The sequence below is a fragment of the Magnolia sinica genome, chromosome 2 (genome assembly GCF_029962835.1).
Source record: "Magnolia sinica isolate HGM2019 chromosome 2, MsV1, whole genome shotgun sequence".
NCBI lineage: Eukaryota > Viridiplantae > Streptophyta > Magnoliopsida > Magnoliales > Magnoliaceae > Magnolia > Magnolia sinica.
The window spans coordinates 6,326,176-6,343,927 of NC_080574.1; the positions used below are offsets into that span (position 1 = coordinate 6,326,176).

Consider the following 17,752-nt stretch of genomic DNA (forward strand, 5'->3'; position numbering starts at 1 on the left):
CAACCATGAGGGTCTTGATTGTAATGTGGTAAGGGTTGTGGTTGTAAGATCCTTACCGTCCATCAAAGTTAGTACATGACATACGTAGATATCGTTTATCCCATGTACTTACCAAGTTGGTGCAAGTCACGCCATAGTCGTGCAAACGACATCTGTATAATAGCATAGATCGCATTAGGTGGTTATAATGTGGTAAAGGTCATGGTTGTCATGAGGTATGAGTTATACTTATCATGTTATATGAGTCGTATTTGTCTTGTTATATGGGTCGTAGTTGTAATGGAGTAGCCATATGGGTCGTGGTTCTCATTTTCATGGCAACTATGACCCATACAAACCACGACTCATATAACATGATAACCACGACCCTTATAACATGACAACCACGATTAATGATAACTATAATCCATATAGCATGACAACCACGACACATATAACGCAGTCACTGCTAGAAGAGAAGCTTAGAGTTGCACAAGACTGATTCATGAGAGATTTTGATGGCTTTTCAGTACTATCACACAACTCTACAAGTTTCTTCCACTTAAGCTTCTCGCAACTATTATTGTTTTCTAAAGCTGCACTTTCATTTCTCTGGTCAGAGTACAGTTCATCTGTTTTTTACATATCATTTTAGGGCTTGATCAAAAAATGAAACGGATATAAATCTAAGGTGAAACACACCACAGGAAGTCAGCTGACAACCACGATCCATTTAACATGACAACCACAACCCATATAACATGACAACCATGACCCATATATATAACATAACAACCACGACCCTTGAAAACTATGACCCATATAACATAATAACCACGACTCCATGGAAAACCACAACTCATATAACGTAACAACCACGACCCATATAACATGACAATCATGACCATAATTACAATACAATATGAAGAACAGTTCTCTTCAACGGGCACCCAACGAGCTGAAAAACTCTGTTGAGAATGTCTTGTTTGAACCTGACCAAAAACTCTATTGAGGAGGTCAAGCTTAAACAAGACATTCTTAATAGAGTTTTTCAGCTCGCTAAGTGCCCGTTGAAGAGAACTATTCTTCATATTGTATTGTAATTATAATCGTGGTTATCATGTTATATGGGTCGTGGTTGTTATATTATATGGGTCGTGGGAACTACGACCTAGTGTGTATGACAACCACGACCCTGTTGTGTGATCGTGGTTCACATGTACATTGGATCATGGTTTTTATCCACGTTTGATCGTCGTTGTCATCCAACGTTAGATCGTGGATCGGGGGAAACGGATTGGCAACCACGACCCATGTAACATGAAAACCACGACCCATATAATATGACAACCATAACCCAAATAACATGAAACCATGGCCCATATAATGTGAAAACCGAGACCCGTATAGTCTACATTCCTTGCTCCAACAGTCTATAAATAGTCATCTCTACATTATTTTAAAATAAAATCTTTAAATATTTAATTTAGTTTTTTTATAATGTACCAAAATTTAGGGTTATTACAGCAGGAGCAGGAAATGCATGCTATATGGGTCTCAGTTGTCACATTAGATGGGTCGTGGTTGTCATGTGGGTCGTGGTTGTCGTGTTATATGGGTCGTAGTTATCATGTTAAATGGGTCGTGGTTGTCATGTGATATAGGTCATGGTTATCATGGGTCGTAGTTATCATGTTATATAGGTCGTGGTTCTCATGTTATATGGGTCGCGGTTGATATATGTTCACTTCCTTTACTATTAAAGGAAAAGATAGTCATTGGTACAATAGTCTAAGGCCAACAATGGGGAGTTCCGTTCTGTCCACCTTGTCGGCCAACTCAACGTGGGCCCAAAAATTCTTGAATTGGGCAATGTCCACTTCTAACAAACACCACAGTAAGCCTAAAAAGTTTTAACAATGGGTTCCATTGTCACCATTATTTTCTATTACGTGATCCACACGAGCTCTGGATCAGGCTGATATTTAGGCCTTAGCCATAAAATGACACGGCAAAAAGGGTGGGCGGCATGGATTATACACATACATCAATGTGGGCCCCACGAGTTTGGTCCTTGCCCATGCGCAAAAAAGAGTTCCGTACACATCACTTTCTTGGCATTAAATAAGACGTAACTTCTTATTCCCTAGAAAACCGTACAACTACCGGAATAAGGAAAAGGGCATTTTGGTCCAAGTAATTTTTGGAAGTTTGTCGGAATGCCACTCTTCAGATATTTGAAAGGTTGAATCTCGTTAGATAATTTGACCAAACTTCGAGGTCAGTACAATCAAAATCCACTAAAAAAATGGATGGACAATTTGAATAACAGACATCATTTGGAGTCCATGGAACTTGGTGACGTTAGTACCACGAAGGTGGTGTGGGGCACACCACGGAATCCGCTTCCATCAGGTGGTGTTGCCAACACCACCCCGATAGGTGGTCTGTCGATGTGTTGGATGCTGTGGGGCCTATGTGTTATATACCATGCCGTCCATCTGCTTTGCCCCCCACTTTTTAGGATTGAAACTAAAAGAAGTAAATCCGAAGCTTAAGTGGACCACACAACATGAAGCAGTTGTGATTGAACGCCCACAATTAAAAACTTATTATGGCCACAAAAGTTTTAGATGAGGCTGATATTTGTGTTTTCCTTCTGTCCATGTCTGTGTAACCTTATCAATAATTTAGATGACAAATAAACATTATGGTGGGCCCTAGAAAGGTTTCAACCGTGGGTGTCCCTATTACACCATTTCATGTGGTGTTGTCCATTTAAACTTATGATCTGCTTCATTTTTGAACTCACATATAGAATGGATGGAAGGCGTGGATATTAAACTGCTTCATTTTTTAACTCATATATAGAATGGATGTAAGGCGTGGATATAAAACACATACATCACGTTGGGCCCCACGCGCCCAACAGTCAACACATGGTGTTTGCAACACCACCTAATCCGCGTCCAAGGTCAGGGTGCTTATTACTTGACGAGTGGCCCCGAGGTATGCCACGTGTGCCTCCTACCAGATCTATAATCTGTAGGCCTTGGGTGGCCCCTTCGCGTGAGGGGAGCACTGAATCACGATTTCCCAGGTCCACTTGATGACCTTGTTTATATACTTTAAAAGTTAGGAAATCTGCAGGATTGAGGATTGCCTGGTAAATCAGGCCAATCTTACACACGTGTAGCTCAGTCGTCCTCATACATGCACTCAAGCAAGTGCGATTAGCATCTTTTTAATGTAACGTATCCCCTAAAGATTCTATTCACCAACAAAACGTCCAAGCAGACAGCAGGAAACATCCACAATCACACCTGGGGGTGTAGACATCCCATTTTGCTTCGGATTCCTTGATTTTCTTAAGGCTTTTAAGTGATTTTTTGGACAGATTTGAAAATTTTGTCTTATAATGATACCCCTCCATTATTGATAATTTGAGTCAGCTGAATTACACGTAACATCAGCAAGTGTAATTATCATCTCTCCAAAAAAATAAAAATAAAAACAAAACAAGAGAGAAAGAAAAGGAAAAGGCAAGCATATTGGTATCAAATGCTTGTTTTATTGTCTTTTTATCGGCAGGAGAGTCACACTTATAATAAAGGTATTGCTAGGTTATCATTATACATGTGCCATTATGATGATATCTGAAGCAATTAAATTATTAATTGCATTATTAAAGTTATATCAATAAAATGATCCCAATCATTCTAACATTGGCCATGTAAGTCAACAATTAAAAAATGTTATCAAGTTGATTGTTTGTAATCCTATGCTTCTGGCCCACTTGAGGGTTGAAATTTTGTCCTTTTTTTTTTTTTTTTTTTTGTCTAGAGTATATATTTCAATGGTTTTATTAAAATCATTCCATCAAATATCTCTCTCTCTCTCTCTCTCACACACACACATATAATAATTTGAGATATTAAAGTTGATTTAGTAATCGAATTTAAATTATTGAAATATATTACAAGTTTTTATATTTTATTCCAGTACAATCTAAATATATGCTCTCAAACACAAATAAAAATTCAAATTCTACTTAATTTTTTAATTGGATTCCAATGCATTCTAGATACAGTCTCCCAAAAAAACCTTAAATTTTAAGTAACTTTTGATATAATCATGCTGCTTGTATGGATGAAATTAATGATGATATAATCATGCTGCATGTATGGATGAAGTTAATGAAGCGGATACATTAATACATGTTTTAGTGGATTCTAATATACACTTGCATGAATATGTCAATATATTTGTGCATGCCATTATGCATAGGCAATGCCTAGCAAACTTGAAATTTTGAATAGAACAAGGGGAGACAGTTGGGCCCAAATGATTTAAAATCCGGTCGTCAGCGCTGGCATATCAGGCACAAGCCAAAATTCAAACCCGTTGTTAATCGGGCCAAGCTTGGGTAGTGTCTAAAAGCCCATTGGCCCTATTAAAACTGTCTTCTCCTCTTCTTGTCTTTGGGTGCTCATTAGCTGTAGATCGCAGGTTCGAACCCCCCTTTCTCTCAGTTCTCATTCTCGGGTTTGTGCGTTAACGGTGATGATTACGACGATCATGATTCTCTCCCTGCAATTGTGATTTGTAGGCAATGATCTGAGTTCACTGTCTTTCTCCCTCTCTGCATTTTGTGGATTATGATCAATCCTTCAAATCCAGACCGTTAATCTGTTGGGCAACGGTACATTCACCAGAGCTTTACTAAGATAACGTACACACCACACTTGCCAGCATAGCATATAGGTGCAAGATCTTATCCATCTATCAGATTGCTCTGACCTTTTACATGTTTTTCTCCAAAAATGAAATAAAATATGGTCCAGTCAGCATGTTGACCCAAATAGTAAAAACATATGGATTGGTTAGGAAACCTCGGCTAAGTTCTTCAAAAACATACATTTATTTATGCAAACTGTGGTTTATCTGGCCAGTGGATCGACCTGATTCTTGGGCTTAGGCATCAATATAGTGGTGTGGTTCTGACAGATGGATTGGATCTTGGACCTGTCGTGCCATTCTAGATTGGATCTGGGGACCTATTTTATGCCATGCCAGCACGTGTGGCATGTACATGAGCTTTATTGGACACACGTGTGCGCTTAGCAAAGCTGCATTCACCATCATATCAATGTCTTAGAACAACTTCCATACACGGCGGGGTACACCTAATGAACAGCCAGGATCTTGCACAAAGGTCGAGAATTTGAGTTTGGCTGGGCTCAGGATTCTCCTTTGGTCTTCACCCATCAAGGGGCTGGGCTGGACTCGGGCCTATGTTTTACTTCCCGGCTAGGCCTAGGGAGAACTCGACTCGGCCCGTTGACAGCCCTACATGGAAGTGGAGCATTCATTTCTAGTTCAAGTACAGAAATTTCAGCTTGTTTGGAAGTCTTCCTATCAACTACACTTATGATGTACACCTTCCAATTTTCTATTTCATGCATGTGCGTGGGGCATGTGTGGGTGCGAGTGTGTGTGTGTGTGTGAGAGACAGAGAGAGAGAGAGGTACAATAGTGAAGGTGAATCACAGAGAAAGCTATTCATAGCATGTATTGATTTAAGTGGGAATAAAAGGCTCACTATTCCATTTGAATAGTGTAGGATGATTAACCACTTATTCTAAAAGCTTGAACTGTTAAAGCATGGTGAGGAGCCTGCATCACATGAAAAGTATTTATCAATTACTGAGCCCGGGTGAGGAATCTTGAGAACACAGAAACCTCTTGCTCTAACAGCAATTTGATATGGGACAATTAATCACTTATTCTAAAAGTTCAAGCTTTGATAATTAACCTCCCTAATTAGGTAAGGCCTTGAATAAAGCTGACATTTGTGCTTTCCCTTTATCTAGGTTAGTGTGACTTAACAAATAGGTTGGAGGCAAACAAATAGTATAGTGGACCTAAGGTTTTCAATGGTGAGTTGTCAATCACCGCAGTTTCTTATCTTATCGTGTGGTCCTAAGATTTTCATTGCTTTATTTTTTGGCTCATTACCTAAAATGAGCTGGTGAAACGGATGAATGACATAGATATACAACATATACATCAAGGTGGGTCCCACGGTTACCGGTCGACAAAACTCGCTGTTCCTGGACCTGAATCCGCTTTCTAGTATAACATTCACGGTAATTGTGTACGAATAAGAATTTAGAACTTTAGAAGGTAAATTTTGAACGGCTCATATTCAATCCGAGAGTTTAAAGGGTTTTTTCATCGTCAACGAAGCATGATCATAAGGTCACAGCTTATGGAAGACAGTAACAAGAATAACAGCTCCTGGAAGACAGTAACAAGAATACGAGCGTTTCAAATCATCACCTAACAAGAAGGGTTAAAACTGGAAACGGATTGGCTACTCCCCCTGCCACCAGCCATTGGCCGATGGTCGGTGCTCTGTGGGCCCTACCATCATGTAGGTATTTCATCCTTGCTGTCCATCTATTTTTCTAGATCATTTTATGATATGAGACCAAAAATGAGATATATCCCAATCTCAAGTGGACCACATGACAGGAAACAGTGTTGAATGAAGGTCAACCTTTAAAAACTTTTTGGGGACCATAAAAGTTTTGGATCAAGCTGATATTTGTTTTTTCCCTTCATCTGGGTCTGCATGACGTAATCAAATATTGGATGTCAAATAAACAGTAGAGTGGGCCTTAGGAGCATTTAAATGGTGGATATCCAATCACTAATGTTTTCCTGTTGTATGGTCCACCTGAGGTTTATATCCCTCTCATTTTTAGGATAAAGCTCTAAAATGATTTGTAAAAATGGATGAACGGAATGGATGAAATACATACATCATGGCTAGGCCCACATAGCACCGAACACCAGCCACCTGGCTGGTGGCAGGGGGAGTAGCCTATCCGTTTCCGTGAAAACCTACCCCGTACAGTGCTGTTATATGGGACACTGTACCCTATCATGACCCTAATAAGAGATGAGATGGTTCATCGAAACGCACGTGCAACCATGGCACAATGATGACGTCCAACGCAATAACCAGATCGGTGGGCCAATGATCAAATGCTCTTGGACCATAAGCTGGACCTTTCAGGTCGTCATATTCGCCAGAGTTTAATGAGGCAAATGGACGGTTAGAAGGTCAATGACCCACAAACAGCCCAAGGTAGACACGTATGAGCCACCGCTGCGGACGCTGTTTGGCTAGTGAGGCCAGCATCAGCCAGCTAGCTAGTGTCAAAGCTCTGTGTGCCCAACCATTATACATTTGTTTATCTGCCACGTCCATCCATTTTTCCAACTCATTTTAAATCATGAGCCCAAGACTGAGGCAGATCCACATCTCATGTGTAACACTACAGGGAAACATTGTTGGTTGAACGTCCACCATTAAAAACATCCTAAAGATGTTTATTCACCATCCAACCTATTGATTAGGTCACACATGCCTGGATGAAGGGACACCCTGATCCATAGCTCAAGTGGTGGCCTAAGTAAAAGATACATCATTTCAACACTGAGGTATTGGTACGATCCCCACTGGGGTTGAAGTGTGAAGGGCTGTACTAACAAGCTAACCAAAAAAATAAATAAATAAAGCACTGATGAAGCGACAAGGCAAATATAAGCTTCATACAAAACTTCTGTAGCCCCTAAAAAAATTTCAGCTCTAAGTATTCAATCCCACTATTTCCTGTGATGTAATCTGCTATTTCCTGTGATGTAATCTGCCTAAGATATTTATCTACCTCATTTTGAGCTTATCCCCTAAAATGATCTTAAAAAATGGATGAACAGCCCGGATAAAACACAGACATCATGGTAGGGGCCACAGGGCTTTGACACTAGCTAGCCGGCTGGTGTTGGGGTCAATAGCCAAACCGCCTATACTGCAGGCTCTAGGGAGGAGAGATGTCAAACGGAAATGTCTGTTATATACCCTGCCGCCTAAGGGCAATCGTTTTGCTACTCACGTGGAGAGTAACGAATTACATGAACTCCAGAGCACCCAAAGAGCATATATACAACATGTTCATGCAACCAAATTCTCTTCGAACCACGAACCATCTGTCAATGCATGTCATTCTCCTCCGTTGTTTTCTACACTCCCATCCAACCAATTCAATCTCAACCGTTTGTACCGATATTAACAACATCAATTGACCCATTCACCGCGACTCCATGACCATTAGATGCTACCGACTTAATATTTTATAAACAAAACATTGGGATGCACTACTATTTATGTTTTTGCCATTCTTAAATGGTGGTGACTCAGTATTACTTTTACATATATGCGGCATATACAAGTATATATGTCAATCCAAACCATTGCAATCATGGTCTCCATTGCTGATGGACAATAGCCCTTGAATTTGATATCAATAACTGAATATGGACCGTTGAATATTTTCTTCTACTCTTCCATTCAACGTCCCACAAGTTGGATTGTTCAGGACCCTCTGATAAGTTTGAATTTCAGGATATGCCCCATCCACATTGATGCCCGGATTCAATCATGTGTACTGATACCGATATAAGCCTTGCCTATGATTGATGAATCACCACCATTTAAGAATTAAAAAAGAAAAAGACAACCACATAGTACTTTAAGCCTGACAGTCATGAGACAGCTCTACTGGAAGATTGTGTTGAACGACCTCGTGATAAAAGCATAGTACTCTCCTTGGATTCTCAGATAGAAATCCATTTTAAAAAACCATCCAAATTCTCCTTGTTTTCATCAATGGCAGCTGGAACATGGCTTTACCAACTCATCAAATTAGCCCTTAAAGAAACTCCGCACGTCTTTCATTTCCCAGCGAAAATGGAAGTGCCCAAAACCCTAACCCTAGCCAACTACATACTTATATATCTCCTTGTCTTTTCCGGCGATCCAACCGTCGGAGACTACCAATCAGAGGAGAGAGACGCCCTCTATGCTCTCAAATACGCATTCAATGACCCTTTCCTCAATAAAAACTGGAATCATCTTCAATGCTTCAAGAACAATCCAAACACTACGTGGTATGGTATCACATGCGTGGATGGCCGCGTCACCGGAATTTCCTTGGACAGTCTGGGTCTGGCTGGTCAGGTCCCCGTCAACGTGCTGTTTAACCTCACGGAGCTCATTCACCTCAGCTTCAGAAACAATTCGATCTCCGGCGACCTCATGAACTTCTCGGCCAACTGGAAACTGACGAACGTTGACCTATCGGACAACAAGTTCAGTGGACCCATATCGCCTTCGCTAACGGGTCTTGGATCATTGGTGTCGTTGAAGCTCCAGGATAACTTTTTGATCGGAAAGATACCGTGGTTTGGCCAACCGAGCTTGAGAGAGTTCAATGTCTCTAATAACAATCTTTCAGGTGAGATCCCAGCGACACCTACTCTACAATCCTTTCAAGAATCATCATACTCAAATAATCCGGGCCTGTGCGGTCCGCCTTCTCCGGCAGTCTGCAAGATCGACACTGTAAGTGGAGGACCGAGTGATAAACCGCCTCACAAGAACAAATCCAATCTAACAGGGGCTTCTTTGATTTCCATTTTCGTAGTGTTGGATATAATTGCACTGGTCCTTGTGATTATTCTCTTCTCTATTTACTACAAGAAAGCAAAATCGAAAAAGAGAGAGAGGGAGGTAAAGTCGAAACTAGAGAAGGAGGCGAAGCGTGATAGAGGAAGCGGTGGAACGAGAGTAACCGTAATAGAAGAGAGAGGGACGCTTTCATTCATTGGTCAGGCGGGAGGTTTCGAACTCAATGATCTATTGAAAGCCTCGGCAGAGGAGTTGGGGAAGGGGAGCTTCGGGTCTTCTTATAAGGCAATGATTGATGGTATGGCGCCTGTCGTTGTTAAGCGGATGAGGGATCTAAGCTCCTTCACGAGGGAGCGGTTCGCGAAGCATGTTAAGGTTGTTGCTGATCTGAAGCACCCCAATTTGCTTCCTTTGCTTGCTTATTACCATTCCAAAGATGAGAAGCTGTTGATTTATAGATTCGCGCCTAACGGGAACCTGTTCAATCGCATACATGGTATGTTTACTATTACATTCCATGTTAGCTTTCACTGCGTAAGAGATAGTTTCAGTATTTTATCCCCTCTGTCCATCCATTTTACCGGATCATTTTAGTTTTTGAACCAAAAAATGAAGCATCTCCAAATATTAAATGGACCACACCACAGGAAACATTGTGAATTGAACGTCTACCATTGAAAAATTCTTGGGGCCACAGAAGTTTTGGATCAAGCTTATATTTATGTTTTCCTTTCATCCATATCTGTATGATCTTATGAACAGGTTGGATGACAAGTAAACATCATTGGGGGGCCCAGAAATGTTTCAACGATGGAAATCATTACTCCCACTGTTTTCCGTGGTATGATACACTTGGGCTTTGGATACGATTAAATTCTAGGCTCAACCCCTGAAATGAGCTGAAAAAACGGGTGTACGGCGTGGATAAACTACATACATTTACGGTGGGCCCAACTGAGTTTACTCAGTACGATAAACTCAGTGCACGATCCGATTTCGATGGGTACCACCATTGGTTTATGCGTCAAAGATAACCATCCAATCTTTTCCCCATTTTTTTAACTCCCTGCCGTGGCGGTATGTTTTTATGCCGATCTGCTGCAAAGCTTTGTTGGTTAAGCTTGGCCTACCATCCAATTTGTGGAGCCCACCATGATCGATGCATGATATCCATTCCGTTCATCATGCGAAAACACTCATTTTCTGCTTGGACTCCAAAATCAGTCTTGATCCAAAGCTCATGTTGACCACATTAAAAGGAATAGTCGGGAGGGGAACACCAACCCTTAAAAATTTTCTGGATTATGTGGTGCTCACAATTTTTTCTTATTCCATCCAAACCATTCAGAATGTACTCCACCGGAATGAACACACCCAAAATTCAGGCGATTCCAAAACTCAGGTGGGCCACACCATGTGATGTTATAGGTTTTAGCCATGATTTTACATGGTGTGGCCGGCCTCAGTTTTGTATCGGCCTGTTTTTTGTTATACAAGGAGAATATGATGAGCTGAACTCAGTGGATGGACTGTGATTTCACGTACACATCATAGTGGTCCCAACACATCACGTTGCATGTTAAGTATAACCTACAAAGCTATGTAGTTCCATGAACCAAGGGTTAGATGTTTCAATCTTGGAGATTTTCGGGGCGCCCCACGATTCATGTGGGGTCCATCAAATCAACAGTTTGAATATTCATCAAACCATGGGCCAGACACACCATAATTCCTCTTCACTAACACACCCCACCAGTACTGATTCTTTAACACATCACTAAACGTCCATGCATGGCTATTGTAGGAGGCAAAGGGAAGGACCGAATTCCATTCAAATGGAACTCACGGCTATTAGTAGCCCAAGGCGTAGCTCGAGCCATGGCATATCTGCATCTCAAAGCCACTAAACAGGACGCCATTCCCCATGGAAATTTGAAGTCTTCGAATGTTCTTCTTGATGAGAATGAGCTACCGCTAGTGTCCGATTACGGACTTGTTCCATTGATCGCCGGTCCTGCCGCAGTTGAACGGATGGTGTCATACAAATCGCCTGAGCATCAACAAGGAAGAAAAGCTTCAATCAAATCCGATGTATGGAGCTATGGTTGCCTTCTCCTTGAGCTTATAACGGGTAGAGTACCTAGTCATTCTGCCCCACCAGGCGTACATGGTGTGGATCTATACAATTGGGCTAATAGAGCTGTTAGAGAAGAATGGACAGTTGAGATTTTCGATATAGAGATATCTGTCCAGAGAGGTGCCTCAGAAGGGGCGCTTAAGTTGCTACAGATCGCTCTGAATTGCTGCAACGAGTCAATGGAAAACCGCCCAAACATGGAGGAAGTGGCGAGGGATGTAGACAACATAAGGTTATCCAACTCCGATGAAAACAGTGACTCGTTGTCATTGACGGACGATTCAACTAGTGGGTCATTTATAGTTGGTGATGAGAGATATTCCAGGTCTTGATTACAAGACAATAGTACATGTTAGGGCCCCGTTTGGATGTGCAAGTGAATTGGATTGGGAAGATTCAGTTTAATCAAGTGGAAATGACAATATAGCTATTAAAGTGCACCCATGATAATTGCAATTTGGAGCTGAAAATAGCAATCTGGTTAATTTCCACTTTATCAGACTGATATCACAATCCATTTTGATAGTGCATCCAAACGCACCCTCATTGTTGTGTACTATGAGAAGTCTGTACTTCTAAGTGTTTGTTCATTGTATTTTTTATACTCTAGCAGAGTTTGATGGTTGAATAAACCCGGGCGTTGAAATTGCCTGCGTGGCATATTATTAACTTAATTTTTACTGTCTAGATAATGTATCCCAACTCAGATGGCTCGTAAATCTAAAATTACAGAGTTGTTTTCCTAACTTCAAGATTTCTAGGCGTTTAATTAGTGGGTGGTCAGATGAACCACATTCAACTGTCTGAATTCATGTAACGCCCCGGTTTTCAGGACCCGAGTATATGACCCGTGTCCCAAAAACCTGAGTGTTAGCTTTAAAAGATGATCAAATTCGAGTGTACATTTTTTTTTTTCCTTCATCAGAATAAGCAAATGAGCGTAGTGTGGACAAATCGACATAAAGGAAAATTTCATTATCATTCAAATTTACAAGAAGCTGCCCATAATGACTTATACAAACCAATGTCTCTGAATTTAACAAGTACAAGATTTACAAGAATTTAATACATGAAGAATAGCGGAAAGCATATAAATATAAGCAGCAAGATCACACAGCTCCTCCAGGTAAATACAACCATGCATCCCTAGCAATCGTACCCTGCTCCTCATCAAGTCTGAACATACATATCACTAAGCCACCTGTACTACCTGTACGGTTGTATATTTGATGGATGAGTGGCCAACTCAGTGTGAATTCCCATCAAGATTACACACCGCCGCATTAGGTAAGAGATAGTATAAAACATCCAGACAACCAAAACAGAGTAAATGCAGTCTTATTAGGTGCATGGATGCATGAATGCAATCATCGACCCGGGTAAATCATCCGGACGGTCGGTGCCCCATGAAAAACATCCAGACAGGCAATGGGGTCGTCACCCAAAGATGTGAGTGGTCATCAGCGCAACACACAGCGTAATCGTATGGGCATGAGTGATCCAAGTCATCGTCATAAATCGATCGGCTGGTCATTAGCGCAACTCGCAGCGTAATCGCATGGGCATAATGATCCAAGCCGTCGTAGTATGCCATGCATGCATGATTAGCCAAATCATTATTAGTCCATTTACAACCAGCCAATTTAGATAAGCTCAAAGGTCACTACGGGGAGCACATGGCCCAGCGTAGGCCGACAGCTCGGGCATAGTGTCCCATTACCACCATCCCCGGCTCATGAGGCTACCATCTTAGGATGTTTAATGGAAACCCGTCGACTAGTGGCCAATCATATTACAATATATAGGGCTTACCATCGTATGATTACACAGTATAAAACATCGAACCCATATAGGGAAAATATCAGAACAAAGCCACATAGGGCGATATCAAACAAGCCACATAGGGCAATTACCAAAATAGGCCTCATAGGGCGAGTGTCAAAGCCATGCGATAAAAGACCATCCTTGAAAACCATTTGGACACAGTAACCCTGGATGGTAGGCCCACATCAATAATCCATTTAGACCACTACTCAATAACCACTAAGTCGAAGGTCCATTTTAATCACAACCAGTCGGGTTACATCCCAAGTATGGGTGTACATTTATAGGTGGAGGTTTCCCATTAATGTACCAGTTTAAAGTCCATAAGCAATACACAAATAATTCACAAGCATGAACAAATATACAGGATAAACATTAAGCAGGCAATATAGCAATTCAATTTCCACCAGCTAATACATGTGATTATAAGAGAGATATCAATTATAATTTTTAATAAAAACTATAACTTAAGCTAATGAGAAGATGGAAAGCTCAAGGGGAAGAATCATCACCTTATACTCTGCATCGCATACCAGCATTGTTTAAGGAATGCGCGTTCCCTTACAATCAAATCCTACCATAAATCAGGATGCACAATTAGATCCAAGTTCTACATACTACCTAGGGTTGAAGATCATAGCCTAGGGTCATCTTTTAGGGTTTTAATGTGGAATTAGGGTTTTATTCTAGAGTCTAGTCTAATACTTAGATTTTAGGATTTTAATTTAAAGTTTAGGGCTTCATCTTAGGATTTAGTTTGAAATTTGAACTCTATTTTGTGTGGCCATCAATGGTATTGTTAATGGGAGTAATGAACGAGTAAAATTAATAAATAATTTAGTTATGATTTTTGAGAATATTACAACGACTAATATTATATTAAATTATCTAACAACATCCGAATGATGATACTAATAGTGACTCATGATAGTAATAACAACGGTAAAAGGAACCTATAGTGATATCTTAGAGAACAACTTATATAATTAGGATCATAACTTATGGTATATGTTACTTAGACTCAGGTTTCATCCACCAATCTAACTTTAGGCTTTGGTTTAGAGTTTGAAACCTAACTCATACAATTAATTCATAATAATATTAGGATGAAGTAAAAGTAAATAATAATTGTCTATTAACACTAACAATGCTAGACCTATTGTCAATAACCTACAATGACAAAATAAGTATAGCATGATGAATGTTAATATCTAACGCTCATAATAACTAACACTAGCAGAATTAACTTACTAATGGTTAGCCGTATTTAATAATCGCAATAATTATAGCCACATTAATGATGATAATAATTACTAAGATTTGACAATTACAACCTTTTGATTTTAATAGCTAGTTATAGCATAAATAACCTACCAATATGCTAATTAAAATTCCAATACAATATTTTTAGAGAAAACGCACCTCTAGTTAATTTGACTTGAATCAACATCTCGACGTCCGAGTTGGCTCGGCTCAACCCTCACGGCCTCACCTTCTCTTTCTTTCTTCCTATCTTTTCTTCCTTTCCTTTCTTTCTAACTCAGTTAAGGCTCAACTCAACTCATCAGCGAGTTGAGACAGAGTAGCGCAGCACCTTCACAAGTCAGCTGAGTCAACTCGGTTCGACTCGACGTGTGGTGCAACGCCACCACCACTCTCTTCCATCATTCCTTCTCTTTCCTTCCTTCTCCTTTTCTTTTCTCACTTTCTTCCTCATTTCTTTCCTACCATTTCCGCTGAAGGTGTCCAGCAATGGACCCAGCCGAACTAAGCCTGACTCGGAACCCGGCAGTGAGTTGACTTAGCTACCACTCTCTTTCTCTTCCTCTCTCTGATTCTCCCTTCTTCTCCTTCTCTTTTTCTTTCTTTTCTTCCTCTTCTTCCTGCAATCCCTATTGCTGAAACTTCCAGCAATTCCTCAAGCTGAACAACAGCAGCCATGGACCAGTTGGACAGCAACCCGACTCGTCCAGAATGGCCCCTCAACTTGGCCCGAACTCGATCAGCAACGTGGTGCAGCTACACCACGTCAACCCTCTCTCTACTCTCTTTCCTTCTATTTCTTCCTCCATTTCTTTTCTTTTCACCTACTGAAGGTCCAGTAAAAATAGTCGGACGTCCAGCAAGACCCGACCCGAGCTGCGTCAACTCGGTGTGGTAAAACGCCGAGGAAAAAGATGCAAGCGTTAATGGCAGATTCCAGACGGGGGTTTATTTCTTCAAACTGATTGTTGTAGGTGGTATGTGTGAGCTCATAGGAGCTTGTAGAATGGTTTGAGTGAAGCTCTAGGGAGGTTTTCATGGTGGGTTCGAGCAAGGGAGGAAACGACCGGTTTCATGGTTGTGGCTGCGAAAATGGAGGGCGAGCTACTGTTCCCCGATCCATACGCCTCTTATGCTCACCCTAAACCTTTCTAGACCATCGGATCAACAACAAGTGGCCCGGATCTTCTCTGGCCGAAACCGCCTCCAAATACGGTGGGCAAAACCAAAACCGAACATGGTTTTACTTGGAAAACCATAAGAATATGGACGACTGAGATAGCCCTCCAAGGGACGGTTGAGATGGAAAGATGCACGAGCACACGGATCGCCCTCGTGGTAATGAGGGCAGTTACCATTTTTGGAAATAAGGTTTTGTAAGGCCGATTTGCAGTGAAGATAGTGCGTCCATACGTGCAGGAAAATCTTCCATGACAGTTGGGTTTTGGTCAGATCCACCCTCTGAAGCTGATGGACGGTTTAGATAACGAACTTGGACCCTGGTTTGTGGGCCACCATCGAAGACACGGACGAACGCACGTTCGCTGTTTTCAAACAGAAAGAGAGAGGGAAATCTCTCTGTTTTGGAAAGACGCGGGTCAGACTCGCCTGACCGAGCTCCATGGTCCCGTGCACCGCGTGTGCACATGCCCTATGCACACACATCATATGACTGGGGTCCACAGTGATGTTTGTGATAAATCCACTCCGTCCATTTCACTTGATGTGCCCAAGTATGGGTTTTTAACCTAAACTCAGGTGGGTACAATGCCCAGGTGGGTCATACATGAAGATTTTTCCTCTAAATTGGTGTTTTTCATTGATCTGACGGTCAGATCATTCGAAGTTGGACGTCAACGGTTAAAAGGTCTTCATGGGCCATTTTTAAGGCTTTTGTCATATATTACTAACTGATACTAATATTAATATAATTTTTTATTATTTTTGTATCTTACCTATAATTACAATATTTAAAATCTCATACATATATATATATACATATATAAAAATAATTTTAATATTAACACACCACTAATTACATGCTACTGTTCACACATTCATTAATATACATAATTCTTAATATACAATATTATATTTAATTAAAACTATATTTGTATTTAATAATATTGTTAAATATAAAATTTCATTAAAATATCTAATGATTTTTGTATACATATGGATATAAAAATATTCACTGCTATATTATTATTTAAATTTTGATTTTATGTTGTGAAATTATTTTTCATTGTGTTTATTTAATATAATATTATTTTCATAATGTCTTATATACATTAAATACATATGTATCATTTTAGTATGAAATTTTAAATCTTTATAAAGTATATACACTTTTTAGTGTATATATATTTAGGTTGTATTATTCTTTGTATTTGTATTAAATTAAATTACATGGTAACACTCGAGTACTAGAAAGTACGGGGTGTTACAATTCAACAAAAAAATGACTATTGATCAGATGATGGTAAATTGTGTCATTCAAGTATTCTAGGAAAATAAAATAACAATCCACTCCAATATATTTAGTTCATTAATGACATTTTTGTTACCATAATGTAGTTGATCGTAGGTGTAGGAAGATGTATACTTAAATCAAGTTACCATTGTAGCCTGTTAATCTCAGTGGTAGTTTACCCTATTACTTGATATTTTGTCTCGATTGTTGATTGTAAGAATCGTTAATGCTTTTTGACTTTTCGAGAAGAGAAGAATGTTTCGAAGTAAAATACAATGAGGTCTTTTTACTGTACTAACCTCGAAGTTTGGGCAAATTATCTAACAAGATTCAACCTTTCAAATATCCTAAGAGTGGCCTTCTGACAAGCTTTCATAAATTACTTGGACTAAAATGCGCTTGTCCTTGTTTCAGTAATTGTACAGTTTTTTAGGAAATAAGAAGTTACGTCGTATTTAATGTCAAGATAGTGATGTGTACAGAATCCTTTTTTGTGCATGGGCAAGGACTAAACTAGTGGGGCCTACATTGATGTTTA

General features: G+C 40.1%; 1 protein-coding gene across 1 annotated transcript; it reads left to right on the forward strand.

The window, feature by feature from the left end:
- The first annotated feature begins 8,716 nt into the window (after positions 1-8,716).
- LOC131238026 (probable inactive receptor kinase At2g26730) lies at positions 8,717-11,986 on the forward strand. The gene is made up of 2 exons (XM_058236154.1): positions 8,717-10,013; positions 11,322-11,986. Exons 1-2 carry the CDS (start codon positions 8,717-8,719, stop codon positions 11,984-11,986), a joined length of 1,962 nt encoding a protein of 653 aa, XP_058092137.1.
- Positions 11,987-17,752: the final 5,766 nt, after the last annotated feature.

Coding starts and splice junctions, on each gene's coding strand:
- LOC131238026 (XM_058236154.1), top strand. CDS start 8,717: ATGGCAGCTGGAACATGGCTTTACCAACTCATCAAATTAGCCCTTAAA. Junction 10,014..11,321: donor CCTGTTCAATCGCATACATG/GTATGTTTACTA, acceptor TGGCTATTGTAG/GAGGCAAAGGGAAGGACCGA.